Source organism: Excalfactoria chinensis, chromosome 11 (genome assembly GCF_039878825.1).
Source record: "Excalfactoria chinensis isolate bCotChi1 chromosome 11, bCotChi1.hap2, whole genome shotgun sequence".
NCBI lineage: Eukaryota > Metazoa > Chordata > Aves > Galliformes > Phasianidae > Excalfactoria > Excalfactoria chinensis.
In genome coordinates this window covers 185,531-211,571 of record NC_092835.1, presented here as the reverse complement: position 1 = coordinate 211,571, position 26,041 = coordinate 185,531, and the positions used below count along the sequence as shown (strand labels likewise).

The following is a 26,041-nucleotide window of genomic DNA, read 5'->3' as shown; positions in this document are numbered from 1 at the left end:
AGAGACGTGGACACACTGGAGCAAGTCCAGTGAAGGGCCACAAAGATGGTTAAGAGACTGGAACGTCTCACCTGTGAGGAAAGGCTGAGTGAGCTGGGACTGCTCAGCCTAAAGAAAAGAAGGCTTGGGAATTGTATCAGTGTATATGTATGGGAGATTGGTAATCACAGCCCGAACCTCTGATTAATCAGCTGAGGCAAGTGTGGGGTCAGCTGTGGGAGCACAGGTGAGAGTGATGGAGCTGTGCTCCTGGAAGGGGTGGAGCTCGACTCCATCCCCTCTGAGACCTCATTTAAGGGCTGATCCCACTGAGGCAGCATCTCTTGGAGGTTGCTCAGCAGTGAGGACTGCCCCAGCTTCTGCAGCCAAGGCACCACCACTGGTGAGTTTTCCTTTGCTTATTCCTTCTGTACATTTGCTACCATCTGTATAGTAACAACCAGTGCATTATATAAATACCTGAAGAGAGGATGCAGTGAGGTCAGAGCCAGGCTCTTGTCAGTGCTGCCCAGTGACAGGAAAAGAGGCAGTGGGCACAAACTGAAGCACAAGGGGCTCAGTCTGAACATCAGAAAGCACTTCTGTACTGCATAGCTGCCAGAGCACTGGCATGGACTGCCCGGACAGGCTGTGGAGACTCCATCCCTGGAGGTGTTCAGAAGGCTGCCAGGTGCGGTCCTGGCTAGGCTGCTCTGGGTGTCCCTGCTTGAGCAGAAGTTGGACCAGATGGACCCAGAGGTCCCTTCCAACCTCAGCCATTCTGGGATTTCAAAGTAAATGAGCTTGTTCAGTGTTAATGCTGCCCGATGCAATGCTGCTCGTCCGGGATCGTGGGTCACACGGAGCAATTCATTCGTGAAAATTCTGTGACCAACAGTGACTTTCAGCAGTCACCGCAGGTAACACATGGGAACGGCTGGGGAAACTGTAAGTAAACCGAAAGCTGCTTTTGCTTCTACATTGTAACAGAACCCATGAGAGTAATGCAGAGAAGCCCTGAGGTGGGGAGGAGCCTCGAGAGCTACAATAATCAAGTCTGGGAATATCTGCTGGAGAGCAGCAAATTTAAGCCTAGAAGCAGACAGTGCAGAACATAACAGTGGTTTGTACCCGTATGAAAATGTTCCCCTCGCTACTGCAAATAACTATAAAACTACGCAACTGTGGAAATTAAACCTGAGTGTATTTAAACTGTAAAAGGCAAAACGTTAGTGCAGAACTGGGAAGTGAAGGGGCAGAGAGGTCACACATTCTCCATTGAAGAGAATGGTGATGAGTGAGCTGTAGCTTTCTGAACCTCAGCCCACCACTGCTGTGACACACCTGCACGGGATGCCCTGCAGAACATCTGTGTGGTGGGGAGTTGCTGTCTCTGCATTAAGTCAGAAATGGCCACAGGAATCTCCCCTTGGACCCGAGTTGAAACAAGGAACAAAACCCTTTGGGCAGACGAGTCAGAAACAACTTGGTTTTTCAAAACCTGATGGGACTCTGTTTGAAGGGCACACTTAGGTGCTTACAGTAACTGCCTTTGGAGTACGCAGCGCTCCTTTGATCTGGACACCAAACCTTACAGTCTTGTGGGCGCGTGCTGCAAAAGGCTCTTAATTTTTTTCAGCACACAGAAGTTGTTTTAACTTCTCGTTCTCCACAAAGAACTGACTTCCACAGGCCAGTCTGGCCTCACTCTCTTTGGAAAAAGCCACCAGATCTGGCAAGAACCTGTTTGGCTCCATCTTACCTTTTTCATATCCTCTTTTCTTCTTCACGTTGATCTCTCTCTCTTATTCTTACCTCCATTTTCACACCAAGCTGTCCGTCTGCTCTTTGCAGCAGTTGCTATTACTCTACCACACGTGTTTTGCTTGGCCAGCAGAGGTGTTGTTTTGCTGTGCAAACTACAGCTGAAGCTATAGATCCCAGATCGCTGTGTAAGACCACAGAACCCGTATCCAAGTGATCGCTGATGCCACAGACAAGCAAAAAGTCTCAAACACCAAAGGAAAAGCTATTGGTTTATATATAGATATATAGATAGATAGATATATACTGTGTTTACAGAGTCAACAAGTTAAATGGAATATTCATAAGAGCATTAACAATAAAAATACAATCTGTGTGTAGCCAAGTACAGACTTAAAATGGTAAAACAGGAAAAAGGATCTCACCAAAAGTACAAATATACAGTACAAATTGATTTATTTAAAACAGTTACAAAAAAAGCACAACAAAATAGAGATTATCCTTAGAATTATTAATGCTTTGTTAAAGATCAGGTAGGAGGAAAGGGGTGGGAGCAGGGTTGGAGAGGAGCACCTGACTAGTTCTAAGGCTTTAGATACAATGCGGTCGGTTACATGTTAATACAGCCATTACATAACTGGGATTATAGTTGAGGGATCAGCACTTATCTACAAAGACCTCCTTGTGTCAGGGCAGCCCGGCTGGTCCCCCAGTGCCACACATCTGTCTCTGCTTCGTGTGGGCAGACCCTTCCCTGGGCTCTGAGGTGCCACAAAGGCAGAAAGCAACCCAAATGCGCGTGGTGCGTTGGCAGGGTGGGCAGCAGCCTGGGATGTTGGGGCAAGGTGTCCTATGTGGACAGGCATGAAGATCACGGAGGAGTCTCAACCATCAGCACGTTAAGCCCTACATGGAACACACCCTGGGCCAAACTCGGTATAGAATGTGCATTCGTGGCCATCTGAGCAGCTTCTGCAAGTTTCAGGCCCAAGACAGCCTGAAAGGCAAAGAGCAGTTGTGAGTGACGCTAGGGAAAGGCACATGTACTGCTATGGGCAGGGACTAGCATTTGGGCTACTCGAGCTGCTGCAGTTCTCATTTAAATATTTTCCGAGTAATAAGGTTTGTTAGTTCTCTACTGGGGAAAGTGACTTCAAGTGTGGGGGGGGACGGGAGGGTCGGGGACACAACGTGAAAAGTGCATTATACTTGTGCACCTGCTGGAAAGGAGGCAGAGGGGCCTCTGCAGCCTTCCTCCCTCCCAGACAGAGCTTCCTCTGCATAGTCTGGTAGTGATGAGCGCTCGTCACCTGGAGCAAATCTCACGTTCCTGGAGGAACAACGTACACTTGGCCTGGAAGCAGGCCCGGCTTCTGCTGGGGAGCCGACCCAAGGAATGTTTCGTGAGGTGGAACAGATTGCTGCAGACACCCAGCATTGCATCCTTCTGACACTTCCCACAACCTCCGTGCCAGCTGGGTAAGACCAAGGCCAGGACATCTCCTCCTCCAGGTAGGACAGACCACAGATCTCCCTCACTTCACAACGGCAGCAGGAAAACGGTTTATTTCTCTAATAAGCCCGTCACATCTCTGCCTGCAGAAAGGTCTGAATAACCAGCTGATTCCACAGTCTCTTCCTGGCTTTCTCTCTGCTACCCCTGAACCTAAGAAACTGAATCTTCCTCCGTGGGTTCATTCATGGTCTATCTGCCCACAGCAGAGCCTGTCTTGGGTGAGCCTGAACACAACACAACCACCACCGCAGGAGGTGAGCATTGCAGCCCAATGCAGTAAGGAAAGACTCCAGTGGTTACAACTACTGTTCAGAAGGGCTAGACGGCCTCTAGTGTTCCCAACCTGACAACGGCTGCCCAGGCAAGCAACCGAGATGACAAAATCCTTCATCTTAACACCCATCTATGAGACTCCCCCAGCAGTTGCTTCCAGAGAACAGAAGAGCCGGCAGCTGAAACACGCTCAGCAGTGGGACTTGCAGGGAATCTGGATGGAAACCCCAAGGTCTAACACATCCTGGTCTCCTCTGAAGAGCTCAGAACCACACTCAACAGGCACGGTCAGACCGGCGGCATGAAATCTCCATGGTGAGCACAGGCACAGCCCTCCAGCTGCCCAAAGTACAGAGCTTTTCTCGCTTGGCAGCATCTTGCCTCATACACCAGCTCTTTCAGACCGCTGCCCAGAGCGAGGGGTCTAGAGCAGTAGGTACAGTGACATACAAGAGACAAGGCAGACTCACCAAACTATCAGAGACTTACGCCTTCAAACAGGTGCTCGAGAGGTTCTGCACCATTCAGTTGTGCAAACGCTCAGAGTATGCAACATCCCTTCTACATTCATCAGCTGTACTTAATGCAAGATCCCTTCCTCAGCCGCCTACCACAGTTCTGAGTTGCTCTGCATGCATCACGCAAAGAAGGACGAGAGAACCCAGGCTGCTCTGCCTTCTGGTCTCAGCGCAGACATCTGGATTTCCTGAGCAGGAGATACTAACCAGCATTAGTCAAGGCCATTGTGTAAGACTTCAGGGAATAGCGACGGTGAATCACACAAAGCGACAGGCAGCCACCGGGGCCCAGACAGGACGTTTCACTGACAAACAGTGCCATGAAGACAACATCCTTCCCACAGGCAAAGGAGGCAGCACCTCCACGTGACAGCGTCACCATGACTTTGTACAGCTCCAAATGCAGCTGATGAGATCATAAGCCGTGTGTCACTGGGGGAAAGCTACGCGTGACAGGCAGCATCCTCACTCTGGAGAAACCCTGTGAGGCACAAACATCGAAGGCGTGAACAGAGCACATCTCAACTAAGGCCTGAAAACAGTTTGTTTTCCTGGTGGAGGAATTTCAGGAACAGAAATGGCTAGCAATGTACTAGGAAAACACTGGGGGAAGAACCATTCAGGAGACTCTAGCTTGCCTAGCACCTGTGCAGAACATCCTCGTCATGCAGTCAGCTGAAGCCAAACGTTTAGGGGACACTTACTGGACGGTATTTGGACCGGCACTGCAAGTGAGCTGAGCGGGGAGATGGGGAGAGCAGCAGCACGCTGCCATCGGCCTGCCTGGCAGGAACCTGCAGCACGATGAGAACAGGGAGATAGAAAATGGTACTTCAACATCAGGAGCAGCTCTCCAGGGATCCACACACTGAGAAGAAACCCCCAAAAGCCTGGACCGAACACAGCCATGGGCGCTGTAATACACAGAACGCTTAAACCCACGCTAAGCTGGTGAAGACTCTTATTCTCAACAAAATAGTGACTTTTTAATTCTATCTAAGCAGTTACAGCTGGTGTCATATCCCAGCACCAGAGAGGTTAAATTAGTGTAACTACAGAAGCCTTCACCTGAATGGAGTGTTATTACCATCACAAAGTGTTAATAAACACTTCTGTTAAATCTCACTTTGAAAAAGACTATTCTCAGTTCCACAGAGGAACTCCGAAACGAAGCATCAGAACAACGATCAGAACAGCGCCCCAAAATGCCTCACACTGCCGTGGCATTTTTAGTCCCTAGCAGAAGATCTGTACTTTGCCTCCACATGCAAAAACACTTGTCTGTTGTCTACAGTTTGTTCAGAAGGCCGCCTGCAGGGAAGAACCAGCCATCTGTAAAGTTCTGCTTCTGATTTAATTACACAATAGTCTTGGTCTTCTTACAGTAGAAGGATGCATGTTCATTTTCACTAGAGAATGTTAAATACGTTTAACTCTAGCTTTCCAAAAACAAGAACAACACAACATAAAAAAACCTAACCCCATTCACCTGCAGACTAAGCATAAAAGCCATACGCCCGAGAGGTTTTTGTTTCTAAGGTTATTAACATAGGAAGGAAGATTAGATTTGGTGGCAAATACTTAAATAATTTTGGTGACGATAAAAATATTTCTTAGCAGGAAACTGAAGTCTCCCGTTCTGTGCCCCATCTCAAGTGCTCAAGTTCTCTATCCACCTGCACCCAAACCCTTTTGGTCCTTCCTCTTGAATTTACGTGATTAGTGGAAATCTCTGTACATTCTTTGCAAAAAGAGCAGTTGGATTCAGTGGAAGAGACATTAAACAGAACCATCAGAGAAGCATCTGCGTCCTGTCCTCAAGAGCTCCATTGGTGAACGGTCTTTTTAAAGTGCATGTGTGAAGAAAGGGGATTGTGGGAGTAGAGCCCCCTAAGCTCCAAAGGAGACCCATCTCTCCCCATCAAGAGAAAGGAGGAATAAAATCTTCAACAATTTCATCTGCTACCTTCAGCCATGTCTGCCTTTCCCATCTCTCTACCTTCCCTGAACGCTTACACCCTGCCCGGCGGGGAATCAGTTATTCAGAGAGGTGCAAGAAAGCCCAGCCTCTGGATGCTCTCATTGCAAGCTCATGAGCACATCCATGTTCTCTACCCCAGCTGACCTGCTGCTGCTTCCTGAGGCACTGGAGCCCCCCATATTCCCCAAGAGGAACTGGTCAGCCACTGAACTGGAACAAATCCAGTTCTGCAGGGCAGGAAGCAGTCTTGCTGGTGAACCTGTCACAGAGTCTGTGCAATTTCTCCACCCGACGTAGGTAAGGCTCACCCACAGGGGATGCCCTAGCTCACAACCATAAAGGGATCATTTCCCTGCATTAGAACGCCCTTCAATAGACAGCTTGACCTCCTGGGGAATGAAAGAGGGACGGAGCAGAGAGTGACGCGGCTCCTCTGCCTGCACACTGTATCTTTGGAAGCCTGGGGCTGCCCAGCCGTGCTGACTGCCAGTCTCAGGCTGAGAAGGTTCTTCATGAGAGCTCTGAGCTGCGTTTTCCCTTTCTGTCTGGGTCTTCCTTTCGGCAGTTCTGTCAGATGGTTCTCTGGACCCCTGAGCAGTTATTTCAGGTCTCTCCCTAGTAGATATCAACTGATCTGGGAAAGGGTGGTTAGCCTGAGAAGCAGAGTTGCCATTCATGCTCTGTAAACTGATTGATATGCAGACATCACCCACTTGCAGCCTGTGACAGGTCAAAGCAAAGAGCTGAGCAGTCCGCACTGGGCTACAGGAGGACCAGCCCTGGCCGTACACAAAGAATGGATGCTCTGGGGGCACATCAATGCTAACTTTACTTTGTTGCTCCCCAACCACAAAATGCAACGTGACGAGCCCAGGCCACTGGCTGTCCTGAATATCCACCACAGTGCTCGAGTCGATCTTCAGGCCTCCGCTCACCTCTGCGCTGCGAACAAAGTCTTGAGTCTGCAAGTCCTCCACTCGCTTCAGCTCTCCTGTAGCCAGCTGGATGATGGCTCCTTTCATGAAGTGAGAGGGCAAGCGAGAAGAGCTGGGTGGCTGTAGCTGGGCCAGGTCCTTGTCAAGCATGCCTCCTCGGGCCTGCACAATTGGGCTCTGCCTCACCAGGGCTTCTGAAATGGAAGACCTGATGGACTCAGAGCCAGCTGGAGCCAGGACCGGCTTGCCGTTAGCTATCACCATTCCTTTGGTTAACTGTCTAACCGTCTCTTCAGGAGATGCAACGTATGGGCTCCTGGACTGGCTCTTCTCAGCAGCGCCCCTTTCCACCGTGTTCCTCAAAATGTCCTTCGACTCCCCCTGCTGATCAGGGATATTATGGCAAAGGTTTAAAGGGCTCGGGTCATCTTTACTCTGCGCTGCCAGAACATGATAATCCTGAGAGGCCAACACCCCCACCACCCTCTGAACCTCCAGATCAGCATCTGGTGTGCTTCTGTGTGCCGGCGCAGAACCCTCTGTTCTGAACGTCTGGTAACCTGAAAGAAACTGTCCATCAACAACACATCTCACTGCAGGCCCTGGCAGACAGTCTTCAGCTTTACTGCTGGCAGAATCTGCAGCCTCACTGGTCCTCCTCACCACGCTGTGCTCCAGCTGTCTCTGTTCACCATTGGCAGCAGCTACCTCTGAACTCAGCGGACTGTCTTGCTGAGAAGAATCTGGGTTTCCTCCTGCTGAAGGCGTCTCATATCCTGAATACCCAGGTGGGAGACGAGACATCTGATAATAAACAGGAATCCTACCTGGTGTGGTGTCTGGCGGCTGGGTCCCAGCATGGTGCTGCGTCTGGCCAGGAGAGACCGCAGAAGCAGGTTTGTTGAAGCTGTGGGTAGGAGAGGTAGTCTGGGGGGAAGGAGCAGCTTCTTCCGTGAAGAGAGAGGCATATGGCACAAAGTGGGGGACGTGAGAGGTGGCGAGGTTGCTAGAAGGAGACAGAAGAGGACTGGGCAGGAAGCCAGGAGGGACAGCGTAGGGCACGGTGTAGTGCGAGCCGATGAGCTGTAGGGATGCCGGAGGGATCTGAGCGTAATGGATCGGGGGGTACGGCACCCCCGGGTGCTGGATGATTGGCGAGGTCACATTGAAGGTGGGGGTCAGGGGGCTCACGTTCACCACGGGATGCAGGCCCGTGGGCGAGAAGGTGGCGGGCGGCACGGCCACTTTGTACAGCATCCCGTACTGGTCCACCGTCAGCCCCGCGACGGCTTCCGCCGCCTCCCCGGGGCCGTACCGCAGGGCCACCGACCCGACCGTCCGGGCCCACTCGGGGCCGTCGCTGGAAGCCTGGGCGCCCCCCGCCCGTCCCGCCTCCGTGCCGGCGCTGGCGGCGGGAAGGTCCCGCTTCTTTGGCGGGAGGCGCTCCTGGCTCCGCTCGTGGCCCGCTCTCATGGCGCCCCGCGGTGTCCCGGCAGCCCCGGCCGCGACGCTCGTTCATGGGGGCAGCCGAAGGCGCTGCCGCACGCCGGCTCCCGGATCCCCGCCGCCGGCCGCCGCCGCCTCACCTGCACCGGGAACAGAGGGAGCCGTGAGCCCCGGGCCCCGCCGCCGAACCGGGGCCGAGACGCCGGTCACGGAACGAGCCTCGCGACCCCGCGCCGAGACGGCGACAAAATCGCCGGTCCGGACCCCGCCCCGCGCCGCAGCTCCGGGGAACGGAGGGCGCCCGAACTCGGCCCCGCCCCGCCCCGCCCGGCGAGGCTCGAGGCGCCGCGGCCGCTCCCCGCCTCCGCAGCCCCGCCCGGCGCCCGCCGCGGCCCGCGGCTCACCCGCCATCGCCCGGCTCCTCCTCCGCGACCCCCATCGGCCCCACCGGCCCCACCGCCGCCCGCGGCCGCCTCCGGACCGGCCCCTCCCCGCCGCGCCCGGCGATGACGTAACGGCCTCGCGCGCCGGAAGCGCCTCACGGGCCGCTGGGGGGGGAGCGGCGGTGACGCCGAGAAGCGCCCGCAGCGTCGGTTGCCGCGGCGACGGGCGGCGCGACCCGCGGCTCTCGGGAGGAGAGGACCGGGCTGCGGCCGGGGGAGCGGGGCCGGACCGCTGCCGGGAGGCCGCCCCGCCGCAGGACAGAGCGCGGCCGGCTCCGGGCGGGTGAGGAGCCCGTGGGGAGGAGCGCGGCGCGGCCGGTTCGGATCGCGGCCTGGGACGGAACACGCGCCGAGTGCCGCGCCGGGGTGCGCCGCCGCCTTCCCGCCTCCAGCCCTTCCCCGCCCCTCGCTCCGCCGTTAGCTCAGCTCCCGTTCTTTAGCTCAGCTCCCGTTCGTTAGCTCAGCTCCCATTCATTAGCTCAGCTCCCGTTCGTCGTTTCGTGGCGCTCACTGATTTTTATGGCGACGAAGGAACCGACGGTGCGCGGGAAAAAGCGGGACCGGAGCGGGGTGTCGGTCCGCATGGCCGCGCCGTTACCGTGCGCCGAGCCCCGCAGCGCTGAGCGCCGTGCAGCTGATTCCGCCGCCCCACAAACTACAGAACTAACGACCCGGGCCGTCCGGCTGCCGGGCAGCACAGCGGGCGGCGGGGCGGTGCTCCCGCGGCACATCGGATCGCCGGGCCGTGCTCTGAACGGGACCGCCGCCGTAAGGAGGGCGCGCGCGGGTCCCCGTCCCGTCAGAGCGACCCGCCCGTACGTAAAGTTCGCACCTTACGAACGTTCCGTCCCGCCTCCCTCCCTCTTCCCGCCCCTCCCTCCACCCGCGGAACGCAACTCGCGCGCGCGCCGCCCGCCCCGAGCGTGACGTCATCAGCGACTGCCACGGCGATCTCGTGCCGCTCCTCAGGAGTCGGCGCCGCGTGCGCTTCCGCCGGGACAAATAGTGCGCGCGGCCCTTTCCGCGCCGCTGCCGCCCGTCCCGCTCCCGGTCGGTGCCTTCGCGGCCGAGACCGACCGGCCGCTTTCCGGGACTGACGCAGCGGAGGCCGCGAGGCCGAGAGGAGCGTTCCGGCGTGCGGATCCCTCCGCCTGCGGTATCGGTGCTGAGGCCGAGCCGCCGCCATTTTGAATGCCTGGCTCCTGCTGCTGCCTCCGCTCCAGGGACCGGCCCGGTGAGTGGGGCCGCGCCGCCCGCCCGTCCGCCCCCCCTTCCCCTTCCCCCCCTCCGCGCGCCGCACGCCCGTTCTCCCTCCGCCGCTCCGCTCTCCTGGTGGCGGTGGCCGGGCAGGCTCTCGGTTGCCGTTGTCCGCGTACCGCAGGATCCCGCGGCCCGGAGCCGTGAGCGCCGCCGTCGGGGCGCTGCCCGCCGAACCTCCGTCCCTCTCTCGGCCGCGACCGCCCGCCCCCCCCCCCCGCGGCTCGTCGCGTTCCGCCCGCCCTCGCTCGGTCTCGGCCGTTCCTGCGGCCTCCGCTCGGCGCTCCGGGCCGTCGGCCTGCGCCCCTTCGGAGCTTTCGGAGGCGAGACGGAGCGCTGCTCGCGGCCTTTGGGTCTCAGCCGCGGGCCGCTTGCTGGACTCGGTAACGCCGCGCGGCGCTTCGTGAACGCAGGAATGGTGCGGGAGTTCCGCCGGGACCGAACGGCCTCGGCTCGGCCGCTGGAAGGCAGCGCGGGTGTTCGGGTCCCTCCTGGAGCCCGCCGTGTGCCTCCTCAGAAGCCCGAAGGCAAATCGTGGTTGTTTTAACGGCGGGCGTTGGTTTGGGAGCTGGGGGCCGGGACTGTTTGTTCTGCGGCGCTGTAAGAAGCTGCGCTTTCAGGGCTCCGTGGTGCGGTCAGTTTTGAAAGCTGGAAGTCTGAATGGAAAAATACGGAGTTAAATGGAAGTGCTTCGGAAGGGCGGTTCACGTGCGGGACCAGAAGGGGCATCTGGCACTCAGCAGCTTAAGCAAAGTAGGGTGTATTTCTGACTGTAGTAGTACTCCATCCGTCTAGTGTTTAAAATGACACATTGAAGTTGTTTTTTCCCTGGTTCTATGCAGTAGCACAAGTCTCGATCTTCGTGTGCTTGTTTACTTTTCTTCCCCCTTTCTGCAAACTGTGTTTTTTTCTCTGTAGAAAGGGAGCGTGCCCTTTCCACCACAAAACTTTTCCTTTTTCCTGCTTGTACTCTGTCTTCAGACAGTGCATTTCATTGGATACCCAGGAGCTGAATGAAGGCAGGAGGCTTTGTTCCTCAGTTAGTGTGAGCCCTCTGGGAGGAGGAGAGGAACGTACTTAAATTCCTGTGAGCTGACAACAGAAAGGAAGGTCTGTCAGTGAGGGCGTCCAGCTCTCCTGGCCCTGGTGCGTAGGACAGCTTTCAGGTTCCTTCCTTTGTAATTTTTTTGATGGAGGGACATTCTCTTCCCTTTCTTTGTTCCTGTGACTTTCAATCTGACCTTCTTTTTTTTTCCAAGAGGCCTGTAATCGAAGCGGAGTCCATCCGTACTTTTGTTGGCAGTGTCCTGGCCGATGAGTGAGTGTGAGAGGTAGATCCTTCCAATCTTGATAGCCTCTTTGCAGACAGGAGTTTTGAATTCGCGTCATTGTAACCTGATGAGATCGGTAAATTCATTTGTGGAATAAAAGGGCTGTGAGCAGCAGAAAGGAGCTGAATTTGTCTGTTCTTAGACATGCAGACAGACTGCATGAGTTAAGGTTTAGAAAGCTGTCTTTCAATGCATAAGGGCTTCTGAAGCTGCTGGCATTCAGCACAGCATCTCGTGCCTCCTTTACACGAATGCTGGCTCTAATTTTTGAGCTGGTGGTATCATCTTCAGACCGTTCCACAGATGAGCTGTTTTGTTTGGTAAGAGGGCAAAATCTTCTGACTGAAAGCAATGTGACTTTGTTCGAGATCACACTGGGATGTTCTTTGAGGAAAACAGTCTCATCTATCGTGATAGTTGTGTTACTTTATCGGGTGATCATTTTGGTGTCAGTAAACAAATATATGATGGTGTTACTCACAAAAAAGTAGTGCAAACGAATATCTGCTAATATCACTGCAGTTAGAAGCATTTGCCTTGATCCGGCCCTTCAGAGGTGCTGTAGATAAAAGTCCACAGTGAGCATTTCCAGGCAGCAGTTACCTGGCAGTACAGCAGTTTGTTTTAATGCCGTGTAGGGGAAGGTGTGTGGTGTAGTCACAAAGCAGTGACACTCATGCTGCCTCGCCTGCATGGTACTCTAGTGCTGCCTTTCTTGTTTTCTTTCAGCGTACCTGATGCTGGACGTGGGACCATCACATCCTCTGTGTTTTTCAGCTTCCATTTTTAGGCTGTGTTCCATACTTCCTTCCATTCCCAAGCCCCCCCATCTTTGTATAATGCAAAGTATTCTGATTCCTTGTGTTATCACTCTGTCTTGACGCTCCCCTTGCCTTAATTTCTTTCTGATATCCCTATGTTACTTATTTTTCACTTATTAGTTACCTGTGTTGTAGGAAATAGCTTTTTCTCAAGAGGCGCTACATTCTCCTTTGAATCTTGTATGGTTGGTTGCTTTTTAGGAGCTGTTGCGTGTTGCCTTTGCCCTTGGTGATGATGGCAGTGCTGCTTGGTTAGGAGCGTGCTGTTTTTTGTATAAATATGGATAGTGTTAAACAACGTGCCAGTATCTCTTTCTTCTTAGTTTTTTCTCGACAGTCTGGTCTCTATTTGTGGTGTTTTATTTCTCTTTTTACTGCCATTGTGCCGCTTTCTATTTCTTTTCAGGTATCTGATAGTGTGAAGACCCCTGGCAGTGCTGTGCGGTTGAGGCCTTTGCTCTGTTCTGGTTAACCACTGCAGATTTTCCTTTTGTGCCGTCTATCCAGACGTATCTTCTGTTTTTCTGTTCAGGAGGCTTGATCAGTTCTAATGAAGGAAGTAGGGGAATTCTGTTACTGATTGCAGTTGGAGTTGGGTCAGGTTTGAATTATGTAACTTCTCAAAAGTGGGGGTGTGGGGTGTTTTGTCCTTTTAGGAGTGTGATTGCATGAGTTGGGGGTAGGGCAACTTGATTAGTGTACTGTAGCTCTGTTTGGAGATGTGTGCGTGTATGTGCTTTGGCTGCTTTGTAGGATGAGCTGAGTTTGGAAACACCACTTACAGGAAAATCTGTAAGCGGGATTGTATCCTATTTGAAGGAAGAGCCAAGGCCGCGTCCCCCATAGAGCACGCGGTGCTGTGGGCAGTTCTGTGGGCTCGGTCTGTTGCCGGAGCTCAAGGAATTGAGAATTGATGTTCTGTCCTGAAGGATTTTTTTAGCAGTGACTTTCTGATAGCTTGTTTTTAAGTGTTCGCTAATATAGTGAAAGAGTAATAAAAACCAAAATTGTTTGGTTTTCTTAGCAATAAGACATAGGAATGAATGGATGATGACAGTGAAATCTTATTGGATCTTCAGTATTGGCTTTTGTTTTTTCTGCCTCCTTGATGAATTAGGAAGTCCTGCCTGAACACTGAAGGATGCACAGTGAAGGTTCTTAGGCTGTGCTTCACATGTATGGTAATTTCATTTGGTGCTGTTTCCATTGGCTGAAGTGATTTAGGCTTTGTCTGTTTACTTTCCGTTGTCCAGGGCCAGATTTACTGGGGCAAACAAAGTCCTCTATAGAAATACCCACAGAATGTGAAGGGCTGGGAAAGCAGCACTACCTACTGTAAGGGATCACTGGAGATGGTGTTGAGCAATTTATAAACCCTTAAAATACAGTGTGAGAGCAGAAGGACTTGTGATACCAAATCGGTGCCTAAATTCCATTTGCTTGCAGTCTGTAAACATTTGCAGGCAAACAAAGCAACTGTTTAACTTGTAGTTGCCGCTGCTGCTGTTCTGAGGAGCAGAAGGTTGAGGTGGTCTGTAACCTGATGATTCTGCACTTAGAAGTGACTTAGTGTAGGAGGCCATGCTTCACATCTTTCCTGCTCCATCTCGGCTCTCCCAGAGCTGTCCGCTCACACTGCCTTGTGCCTCATAAGCTCAACTGCTTTGTTTGAAGGCATCTCATTTGTAAAGTAACAGGCTGGTTTTCAGATGGCTTCATCTGGCATGATGGGTCCTGGCTGTCCATAGACCAATGAAAGGAGTGGAATCAGTCTATCTTTCAGAGTGAGCGTACACATAAGTGATTATTAGTAAAAGACATTGTTATTAATGATGATGAAGTTACTGCCTATGGGCTGCAGAGGTATGTGCCTGTGTCTGGTAACTGTTGGGTCACTGCCTGAACCACTGAGCAGCTGGGGAAGGACACCCCCAGCCCTGGGAGCACAGGTGAAGGCAATAGAGTTGTGCAGCCGGAAGGGGTGGAGCCTGGCCGCACCTCTCTAAGCACTCACTGAATCATAGAACCACAAGGTTGGGAAGGACCTACAAGATCATCTAGTCCAACCGTCCTCCCTTTACCCTACCTACAGACAGCCCCTAAACCGTATCTCCTAGCTCCCTATCCAGGCACTGAGGGCTGACTGCCACTGGGGAAGGATCTCTGATTGGAGATTGCTCCTTGTGGAGTCTTTCCTGTGGGCCTGGGTCTTTGGAGATGGGTGAGCTCCTTTATTTTCCATCGGAATGCCATTCTGTCTGTGCAGGTCCCTCTGTTGTTACATGCCTGTGTTGCCCTTCCATTGCATTCCTTTTTCCCATAGTAAGAGCCTGCAGTGGTGTTTTTATTTTATTTCAGTTCATTCCCCATTTTCCAGAAAAAGTATGGCTTATCAAAAGCAGTTTGAAAGTGTGTTTGAAGGGGAGGGGGTATGGAGTGTGGACTGGACTTAAAAATTCTGGGCTTTAGTGGGTTTGTCAAACTGTTACGTAAAAAGAACACTTTGTAGCAACCATATACCCGGAGAGACTGGGGAAACTAGAGAAGGGACTCCTATGGTAAGTAATGTGGCACAGCTATGTTTTAAATGCTGGGTGCGGTGCTTTCTTTCCACCCCTCTTTCAGAAAGGACGCAGGAGAACTGGGGACCATACAGACAAGGCAATAAGCATAACCAGTCATGGAATGGCTCAGATATGGGTCTACAGGTCTCAGATTGAAAAGGTGGGGGAGGAGTAGCCATGGAAGTGTGTAAAATTAGGAGTTCCTCAGTATTACTAACTAGGTAATTTGTTGTCATCTCCATAGAACTGCTTGGGGCATCAACTGCAACAAGGACTTGAAACTGCAGAACAAACAAATGAACCATCTTTCCATGTGTTGTGCTTGGAACTCAAGCTGTGACTTGCAGAATATTGTTGATTCTAGAAGTTCACCTGGATTCAAAATAAAAACGGATTCATTTATTTATTATTTTTATTTTATTTGACATTGGTTCTTTTTGCTTTAGAACTTCTTATGCTGCAGATTGTTGTAGTCTGCAATAGAACAGAAGTGTCTGTCTGCATGCTGAGCTGGCTCTCCCAGCCTTCCATGGGATCCTGCTGCTGTGGGAAGCAGGATACTGAACGGGGTGAGCTTTGGTCAGACCTGGTAGGGCCACTGTGTTTCTGATCTGCTTCCTGTCTGTGCCCATTTAGGACACTGAGGAATTGGTAGATGGTGTTCTTCATGTCAAAGAGCGATCTGAGTTGAAGAGTGCTATAGAAGTGAGGGACCAACTTTAATTAAGAGGAACTTTTATAGGAGCCTCAAAGACCTCTACCAACACAGCATGTCAAATAGAAAGCTAAACCTCAACAGATGTTGTTATAAGGTTTCATAGAATTCAGAGAGGTGGCATCCTACCTGATTCCAGAATAACTTCTGAAGTAGACAAAACTCATCCCATAATTTCTTACATTCACCCCCAAAGATATGCTCCTAAAGGCAGGCTGTTGGGCTGTATAGCGGGCTGTGACTGTCACTGTGTTACCTGGTCTGCAGTGCCGTTGTGCACTTAAGTTTATTGCTTTTTGCTAAATTACTACAGAGTAAAGCAGCACATCCAGACAACAGCTGCCAACAAACTAGCACATACTAAACAGGAGCTGTAGCTTACTTTGCAGTAACTCTTGCATAGTTACCTTAATTTTACAAGACATTTAAAAGTGTTTTCCTTTTCTTATTGTTTTTGTTTGTTTGTTTAGTTTTTTAATAGTTCAGTCTGAAGTTTCTCATTCTGAAGTATCCCATGCAAATTATTGGGCAGTTGGAACGTGAGGGGCTGTTTGGTCAGACCGACTGAGGAGATTTAGTGTTAGGACTGAATTCTGTAGCAGTCCAAGTTTATTATTCGGATCCATAGAACAACATTCAGCTGCTTGACTGGGAGGCCGCCTTCGCTCATTGTACATACCTGTCTGTTTTTCTGTTGCAGCACGCAGGTTGCCCTGCTAAATGTGTGCTTCCCAGCCTGCCTGTTCAGTCAAATGTGTTGTACCATGCCAGCCAGTCAGCACAGTGTCGGAATGTGTCTCATGTGATATGGTAGTGCTTAAAATTTATGGCACTGATTTAGGAAGATGGGGACACGCAGAAGACCTGTGATGGACTGCTGTGTTGAGTAACATTTTACACATTGGTGCGATTTAAGAATGGTTTTGCTATACTTGCAGTCTAGCATGGATAAAAGACAACTGTAGAGAAAGTTGTGTGAGTTTATCCTCATGAAAGTGAAAAGTCTGCTCTGAATATAAACTAGAATTAGGTTCTACATTTGAACTTCCTAAACATTTTTTGGGGAGCCATTTCTTTCTTGAAATCTATTCAGGAGAATGCATTGCACTCCAGCTCGGATAGTGCCCATCATTGTTCCACCTGGTAAAATGAAACTACCTAAAGTTCATGTAGTATATGCTTTCTTTTTAAACAGTCATATTCATACAGTAACGTGAGAGGCTTTGTCACATTGCCTCTGAAGCAATGATTGTTCTGTCTGGTATTTAATAAAGGTATGGTGTCTGCTTGATTCTGAAATACATCCACGCTGCTCATATTGCTCTTCCATCAGTATTTTCTGATGTCTTTTCCTCCTCAAAGGTAGAAGAATGCATGGCCCAAGTACGTGGGATTTTTGAAGTGTGGCTCTCTGAAACACCTCCCTGAAAGCTTCTGTTAGTTATTTAATAGCGTTGTGTTTTGTAAAGGATGTTTTGTGCCCCACATTGTCATGATTTCAGGATCAAACCTCCCTGGAGAGAGTCAGAAAATACGAACATGCCTTGCTGAGTAGTGTTCTTATCTATTTCGGACTGGGAATCATGTAACGCTCACTTGATAGCTAGTTCAAAGTATAGTAGTTTCTGTTTCTAGAAAGGCAATTGTGAAAATTTCTGTTCCTGGAAGGTACAGTAGATTCCTGTGGCCTTTGGGTTTGTTTTTAACCATGCTGCTTGAAGCTGTTTGCCTTTTTTTAATTCTTACATTTGTGTAGTTGTAAGGGAAGAAAGAAGAATATGCTAAACTGAGACAATTAGGAAGTTGTCAGATACAGTAGAAGGCTTATAGATCTCTTTCTTTCTTCTCCCAGAGGATGCCAGCCCCCATCAGACTGCGGGAGCTGATCCGGACCATCCGGACAGCAAGAACCCAGGCAGAAGAACGTGAGATGATTCAAAAGGAATGTGCTGCTATACGGTCATCCTTCCGAGAAGAAGATAACACATACAGATGCAGAAATGTGGCAAAGCTGCTGTATATGCACATGCTGGGATACCCTGCACATTTTGGACAGGTAGGTTAGTCTTCATTGCTGCTATGCTATGTGTGTATACCAGTGTGCTTCATGTGTTTTGAGTGCACAGGCTAGTTTGAAGCAAAACTAGTGCAGTTTTGCTTTGAGGTGTTTTGAGGTCTGTCCTCACACATCCTCTGAATCTGCGTTAGTTAGTTTTGACTGTGATAAAGACATTTTCTACTTGGAACCTATTTTTACATATTTTGTTATGAAACTTAGAGTTAGTCTGCTTTACTCAGGCTGTCTACTCCTTACTGTAGATGTGTCTTGCAGAGCAGTAGTTAAACTGCAGTCTGGTGAGTATGAGTATTTCTAGATGACTTCAGGATGGCATCTCAAAGTTGTGTATCTGATGGGAATTGCCAGATGCTTTAAAGGAGTTCCTATACCTGTTTTCTGAAGTAATTTGTTCTAGGTAGAACACCTGCACCTCTCTTAGACCTCATTTAAGGGCTGACTGCCACTGGAGAGGAAGGATCTCTGTCTGGAGATCCCTCCTTGGTGAAGCTTCCCCTGAAAACCTGGAATTTTCTGATATAAGTGAGCAATCTTCTTCCCTTATAGCACCTCTCTATTGTGCTAGTCCTTTCATCATCACACCTTTATTGTAATGCCTTTTCCACTGTACTGATCTGTCCAATTGCTACAGTCTAACCTAGGCTTCAAACTGTCTTAGTGTTAAAGAGTGAATTTGGACTGTACCTTGAGTTTAAAAGGAACCACCTTATTTCTACATCATTGGATTCTTCTCCCAGAGATAAGAGTTGTTTGAGATGTAACAACTATGATATAACAGGAACACCTGCGCTGACTGTTGTAGGGTAAAATACTCCATCCTCTGGCCTTGGTCTCTTTTAATTTGTCAGTTGCACTTCTGGGAACTATCTAGCTCAAACTAGATAATTAATATATGGGAACTTCTTGCATAGTTGTGTTAGATATTCTGGTTCTTTGCAGTTCGGAGAACTTGTTAGTGGCTAGGCTGTGGCATTTATTTTTCTCTGGAACAATTTAATTTCCTTTCAAGTTTTTCAGCATCCGGTATAGTTTTGCCCTCTTGATGTGCGCACACTTCTCACATCTCCCTGTTCAAGCCTCCCTGTAGTGCAGGACTGTGAAAACCTTTTTGTGATGCCCTGTATTTTTGCCTATGCGTACCCCTTTCGTGTCCTTTAGAACAGATCTATTGGAAGCTTTATCTCATCCTCCCTGTACATCCACTGTGTGCTTACTTGCTGCCCTAGCTAATTTGTAAAATGAACTTTGGGCATGTGCTTGTGAGAAGATTAATCTTTTACCTGTTTTAAGAAGCCATTTCTGCTGTTTTGTCTGTGTAGCAGAAATGCTAAATCACAGCTTGAAGCAGTAATTGAGCACCTAGTCAGAAGGTAGGGCCAGCCCAGGGGAGCTCAGGTGCATGCAGTGTACCCGAGTGACCAGAAGGGCTGGAGCCAGGATCCACCCTTCCCAGACCTCATCTAAGGGTTGGCAGTGGAGGTGAGGGTGTCTCTCTGCAGATCTCTGTGTACCTGAGACCTTCCAAAGGTAAGCAAATTTCTTCCTTTGTTTTGGTGTATATGGCTCCTGCCTTTAGGTTGGTACTCATTTGCCACAGTCAGAGGCTATGCCACTCTGCTATTATCACTGTACTTTCCGTCATGTTATAGTGTTACAGTATGAAAAGTAGGGATCTGATTCAGTGCGTAGTAATGTTAGTGGCTGTATTTTTGAACTAAGAACATTTTAAGTTTAAAAATTGGTTCGCAGCTTAACTGAAGTCATCTGAGTGTAAGTGGCAGCTGGATGTGTTATCTAAGGAATTTCCTTTATACTTTTCAACACAGTTGATATATTTCTACATGATGGAAGGGATGTTTGTAGTGGCTCCAGTGCATGTGATTTTACTAAAATTTCTGAAGTTCATATGGAAATTACAGGACAGCATAAAAACTTAAGTATATCTGACTGTATCTGTATCTAAGATTTATCTAGTTACAGATCATAAACATCAAAATTGTTTTTGACATCTCAACAGAGCAGTGATTCTCTCCCTGGTGGGTAGATGTACCCATTGAAGTGCAAAAAAAATAAATAAAAAATGCAGTGTATATCAAGCATGACATATTCTTCAGGTTTTTCTCTGGATTTCCGAGTGTTTTTTTCTTTTTTTAACCGATGATTCTTGTCTATATGTGTTATCTTTCTCTTCTGTGCTCTGATCCCACTTAACTGGTGTATGTGAGGTAATGGAAGGTCAACAGTGGATTGTTCCTTCAAGACAGCAGACTTACTATTGATTTTGCTACTCTATTGCTGGGTTCTTTGGGCAGGTCATTCAGCCTTTTTTTTCCATATCATCAAAATGGAAGTAAAATGTAGTTTTAAAAATATATGATGAGAGACCTACATTAGTGAATATCAGAGCTCAAACTCTTCTAGCTGAGAAATAGTTTAAGCTAATTCTTTTTCTGTTGTTTTTTTTTTTCCAGTTGGAGTGCCTCAAGCTCATTGCCTCTCAGAAATTCACTGACAAGCGCATTGGGTATTTAGGTGCCATGTTGCTGCTGGATGAGAGACAGGATGTCCATCTTCTTATGACCAATTGCATCAAGAAGTAAGGGTACCAGCTCTCTCTCTGTCAACACATTTTGTGGCTTCAGGATCTGGAATTATGCTCCTGACACTGATATTTTCAGTACTTCTAATTTTTTTCCCCCTTGTTTTAGAAAGCTTTTATTCTCAATCTTTTTTTATGCTATTGACCATAAAAGATTGTTGTAGATTTGTATTGTATTAAGTGATCCTTTAGGTTCCTTGGAAAGAAGAGAATACAAAATTTCATTGGTCCTGCAGAGGTGTACATGGCAAACCGTACTTGTTGTAGCTAATGTTCTAGAATGGTAATGTGTTGCTCTGCAGGTTGTCTTAAGATAAATAAAAACAGGGAGATGGAATGGTCAAAGTAATCTAGTCAGTCAGTGCAAACTACCATTTGTTGTGTTTAAAAAAAAAAAAAAAAAAAAAAAGAAAAAAAGATTCCATTTGTTGAATCACTGAGGTTGGAAAAGACCACTAATATCATCTAGTCCAAGCATCAACTTATTATATGGGTAGATAGTGACAAGACATCTGGTGTCTAGTTATTTATCCTTGTGCCTGCTTGGTCGTATGTGGTGCATCCGGTTTTATTATTTACTTTTAGAACATAAGGCTCTTGAGTAATAGCAAGTGAAGTATTGGTAAGACTGATTGTTTAGACTGTCCTCAAGTGCTTGGAAGGCCTTGACAAGGCTTGCAGGCCTTGGGATCTGCAGATGTCTGGGAGATAAACATTTGGTCAGATATTCTTTAATTGAAATGTCATACCTGTGTGGCTCTTCCATTAGAGGTAGACTGCTATATTAACATTTTTTTCTGATTACTTATGCTAAAATGAATTTGTATGGCAAGGGTGCAATGAATTTGATGATTGTGATGAACCTGTGATGAGTCAGGTTGAAGTCAAACAAAACTGGAAAGTGGCAACCTACTTAAGTGGGGGGAAGGTTATTGCTTTCTCTCTTGGTTTCCCCTCCTGCCGCTTTTTCGTGCTTTCATCAGTGTCTTATAACCACTACCTAGATCTTCCATACAAACAAGTGGACGCCCTTGTGGAGCAGCATGTGCTCGCTGTATTTGCTATTATGTATAGCTGCCAAAACCTTGCTAAAATAAGGAAAGAAAAATCAACCCATTTTAATGGCAGGTGTAGTTTGTTCTTTTATTTGCATGTTGCCACAACTTGGTGTTACAAGCAGAATGCTCTCTTGCTTTTCTGCATGTTGTACGAAGCAGGTTACATACTGCTTGCTTCCCCTGCTCTCCCATTGTGCAGTCGCCAACTCACCTCCCAGATAGGAACTGTATTTTTATTTCCTTCACAATTTAGTCATTTGTGACTGAATCCTGGATGCCGCGGTGACATGAGTACCAAGTGTTCTGATTGAAAATTGATTGGAAGTCAGTTTCTAAAAGTTGTTGTAATTGCTGTATGGAAGCTGTATTAGTCCCAGATAGCTTAGCGTTGAAGTCTCTTCTGGGCCGTGCGTGCAGATGGCTGTGTGGCTGTACATAGTTCTTTTTTTTTTTTGCATATTCAGGACTTGTGCACATGCTGACCGTCTTCTTTTTTTTGTTTTGTCTTTTTTTCTCTTCTTTGCAGTGACCTTAACCACAGCACGCAGTATGTGCAGGGGCTGGCACTCTGCACTCTTGGCTGCATGGGCTCTTCAGAAATGTGCAGAGACCTTGCAGGAGAGGTTGAAAAGCTCCTCAAAACATCCAACTCCTATCTTAGGAAGAAGGTACTGTTGAGTGTTTTGTTAAGGACTGAAACTTGAGATTAATGGGCTATCTTGCTAATAACTGGAACATTAGACAGCTTGGGCTGCTGACTGAATATCCGGAAGCATGTAAGAGAAGTTGAGGCCAAAGCCCATGTCTGTGTGTAGCCCTCTGGAATGCTAGCCTCCAACAGATGAGGCATCTGCTTCTAGTTTCATACTTTGTATCTTAAGGTTATTGATTGTATTATGGGCACTCACCTGTTCGCAGGCTCCAGCTCTAAACTTCTAATTGTTAGCCAGTATGTAAGAGCATCTGTAAAGTATAAACAGTATTGTTCTTTTAAAATATATTTTGTTGTTATGTCTTAGAAAGGCTGGGGGAAATAATGGGATTTTAGGCAAGACAGCAATGCTGAGAGGTATGATGTATTCTGGGAGGAGGCAGTCAGTGCACTTGATTCTCAGACAGCTACAAAGAACAGGGTCTTTTCTTGCTTCTGTTCTCTGGAAGAGGTAGGCAAGCTTTTTGAAGCGTACTTCTGTTTTTCATAGGACCTTTCACCTGAATGGGAAACTGTTTTGTGGGGAGGTGATCATACGCAAAGGAAAGAAAACAAGCCATTAATTTTACATAAATTTAACTTTTCATTTCAATGCATTATCCCCCTCCCTCCCTAACAATGAGACAGGCTGAAGTAGCCCTGTTAAATGCAGAGCCACACAGTGATTAACATGGCTCAGAAGTGAAAAACTTTCAAATGAGCTACTGTTAGTGCAAGTGTTACTTTGCAACTCGATGTTTTTTTTTTACTTCTCAACTGTGGAAGTTTTGTTAAACTCTTCTGTGGTGCTGTATCACTTGTAGCAGAGTGGGAAAATGTGCTGTAAATGTTTCAAGCCTCTGTATATCATGAAATCTGTGTTAGTTCCCACTGTGCTAGATGTTCTCAGTGTCTCGCTGTCATTGCACGGCATACTAACTGAATGTTTTTCCCATACAGGCAGCACTGTGTGCTGTTCACGTTATTAGAAAGGTGCCTGAACTTATGGAGATGTTCCTGCCAGCCACCAAAAACTTGCTGAATGAAAAGAACCATGGTAATATCTGAGCCTGCTTAGCAAGACTATATTGTTTTCTGTGTATGGCACACTCAGTACTGAAACCTTTTATTTGGAGGGATTTACTGAGTTGAATTTTTACTTTTTGTTTCTTCCCATCGCTATGCAGTGAGGACAAATGTAATTGAGATGGCAGGGCTGTATGGCTACAAATTAGCAGGTTTTTATATGACATAGGTGATAAAAGGAGCTCTCGCTGTTTTTTACCCATTCCAAGAGATGGGAAAATTTGTGACCTCCTTTGGGCAGTGTATTGGATAGAAGTTCAAACTGCTTTTCAGCTTTTTGTGTAGACTTCTGTTAGCACAGCACTATAGGATTATCTGACACTTGCTTAGCGGGTGTTATCAGGGTGGAAATACTCTATACTCTGTCAGGGAAGAGTCTGTCTTCGGAGCTGTTTTAGATCATAATATAGATTCTCACATTAATGTTGCCTTTTTTTTGCTAGGTTATTGTTTTAATGGTTTTCTTTTTCAAGTACTTCAGAAGATTGTTTAAAGGGAAAAACAAAAAATATTTGTAACTTGGTTAATTTGTATCAAGCTAGTGCTGACTCCTGGGAAGCTTAGTCCTTTTGCTTATCTGCAGTGATGATGTGCCTTGAGAAAGTAGTTCACTGTGTGCTAGAAGTCCTACAGTAAACATTACAGCAAGTTTGTTTCCAGAAAGAGTAGTTCAGTGAAACGTTACTAACAGGCCACATGTTTGTTTTTTTCATTTGCCAAAGCCTCCGGGTCCATTGCTGCAGGTCCCACTCATCATCTAGCCTGTATTCAAGTTTGGGTTTGCCCTAACCCCAGTGTAGGAACTTACACTTGGCCATTTTGAGCTACATGAGGTTTGCATAGGCCCACCTCTTGAGCCTGTCAGGGTGCCCCTAGATGGTATCCCTTCCAGCATCTTGACTGCACCATGCAGCCTAGTGTTTGTTGTCTGCAGACTTGCTGAGGGTGCATTCAATGGTTAGTTTTCAACTGTTGTCATCTAATTAAATGCTTTGTAACTGACATACCTTTTCTAACTACTTTTCAGAGATGTTTTAACTGAGTTCTGCTAAGGCAGAGAACACAGCAGTTGACTGTCAAATAGGCGGTTTGGCTTTAGCCAATAGTCTACTGCAGTCTTTCTCCTATCTTGAGGTTTGAGACCTTCTAAGGAAGGTGCAGTGCAGACCATGTAAGGCTGGGTAGGGTATCCAAATCAAAAGATTAAATGGGAAGCGTAAGAAACTCAGCACCTACAATACAGTTAACAGTTTGCCCTTCTCAAATCTTATTTTACGTTTGTTACTGTCTAACAGTATATTTCATGTGCAAGTTTCTTTAAACAATATACAAGTCTAGTTTGTCTCCTTTGACTTTTAGTTGCTGATCTAAGACATGCACTTTGCCATCAACTTTCTCTTGGGCACAGCTGCAAGTATCTTTTTGAAGTGTATGTGTTAGATTAAAGAGGAGATTGTTTTGTATGATTTGTTTTCACTTCATTACGGTTTTTATCTGCTTAGAGCTAATGAAATGAGGAGATTCTTTTTTTCCCCTGGTTTTTAGGTGTTCTACACACATCAGTAGTTCTCCTCACAGAGATGTGTGAGAGAAGCCCAGACATGCTTGCACACTTTAGAAAGGTAAGTGTGAATTTGATAGCATTGCAGAATTAATTTTCATGGGTTTGGTTTTGATTTTGATGCTTCTTAATTTCTGAAGTGGAACTAGCATGCACCTTTTTAAAATAAAATCATTACAACTGAAGAATTTAATTTTACTTGTTATCAAAACAATAAAGGAAGGTGGGAATTCTGAGTGCCTAGCCCTGACCAAGAAGGGGGTAAGTTACAAAACATTACTCTTGAAGACTGCATAGTTAGTATGAATGGCACCCTACAGTTAAGAGTTAATGTCCCCTTTGGCTGATGTTCCCTTTTGGCTTTTTTTCTCTTCATAGCTAATTGCACCGGGTCATCAGGAAGTGTACTTGTATTAATCATAAAGAAGCAAGAAAGGCACATGCAATTGAATTTTTTAACCACTGTCACTTAATTGTATAAGCTCACATCAAAAATACCAGTGGAAGCTCTATTTTCTCAAAAGGAAGTTCGCCTCTGATGCATGCTATATTACGTAACTTTTCTTTTTAACTTAGAGGTTTCAATGTCAACGTAATTCCCCCTCTGATAGGAATGTTTGCTTATTTTCTGCCCTTAACACACATTTCCTAACATTGATTGCTGTAATTTGCTGTGCAGTGTTATTGCCATATTAAAGACTACCAGACTATGTGGAAACTTCATTGTTTATTTTTTTAATTAATCTGATTTTTGGTCAAAGAAGGAGAAACTGATCAAAGCTGATAAACATAACTGGCCATTTGCTCCTCTCACATGTCTCAAAGAGGTTTGTTTTCATGCCCAGTTTACTGTTCTTCATTGACTTGTGTATATCACTAGGGGTTTCAAACAGTTTGTCCTATTGGTGCATTTTACCACTTTGACTTACATCTCCTCTTGCCATGATGTGTACAGCAGAGCAGGAATGAAAGGGATACATGAAAGTAGTTATCCCTGATACTAATTGTTCATTTATGGGTGGTAGTCTTACTGGTTTAAAAAAAGAAAAAGCTGACTGCAAAATGTAAGTACTAGGTACTTACTTTTCTAGTGGTCCCTTTGGTTATTTATGCTGTGAATGATATGACGTTGATCTGTCTCTAACACCTGCTTCATCTGTTTTGTACTGTTTGTCTGTTTGGAATCCTGTTCTGTGTTAGAACGAAAAGGTAAGGTTTAATTCTTGTACATGTTGCATGCTTGCATTGAATCTGTACAAGTTTGCCTCTTGTGATGTGGTATCAGATGATGCCACGTTTGTGATTAATGCTACATGCTTAGATCAGTTGTCTTATTTAATGCTTTTTGTGTGCTGGCCTTGTCACTAAACTTCTCTACTCATAGCAGCCTTGGATCTCAATTGTGGCCTTCTCAAAACACAATCCT

The 26,041-nt window shown here is 47.5% G+C and overlaps 2 protein-coding genes across 4 annotated transcripts in view; one reads left to right on the top strand and one right to left on the bottom strand.

Moving 5' to 3' along the window:
• Nucleotides 1-1,996: 1,996 nt before the first annotated feature.
• On the bottom strand, nt 1,997-8,798 carry ATXN1L (ataxin 1 like). Its single transcript, XM_072346495.1, has one exon. The coding sequence runs from the start codon at nt 8,437-8,439 to the stop codon at nt 6,376-6,378; it is 2,064 nt and encodes a 687-aa protein (XP_072202596.1). The 5' UTR covers nt 8,440-8,798; the 3' UTR covers nt 1,997-6,375.
• A 170-nt stretch (nt 8,799-8,968) lies between these two features.
• The window catches only part of AP1G1 (adaptor related protein complex 1 subunit gamma 1), a 35,863-nt gene continuing 18,790 nt past the window's right edge, over nt 8,969-26,041 (top strand). For 2 of the 3 annotated variants that reach the window (XM_072346169.1, XM_072346168.1), the window contains exons 1-6: nt 9,775-10,089; nt 17,396-17,599; nt 20,092-20,216; nt 21,804-21,945; nt 22,929-23,025; nt 24,600-24,676. In XM_072346169.1, the coding sequence (XP_072202270.1) occupies nt 17,399-17,599; nt 20,092-20,216; nt 21,804-21,945; nt 22,929-23,025; nt 24,600-24,676 (642 nt within the window). In that variant the 5' untranslated portion in view covers nt 9,775-10,089; nt 17,396-17,398. Of the gene's footprint in view, nt 9,139-9,774; nt 10,090-17,395; nt 17,600-20,091; nt 20,217-21,803; nt 21,946-22,928; nt 23,026-24,599; nt 24,677-26,041 lie in introns of those variants that run through there. The other variant, XM_072346170.1, reaches the window with a different exon arrangement.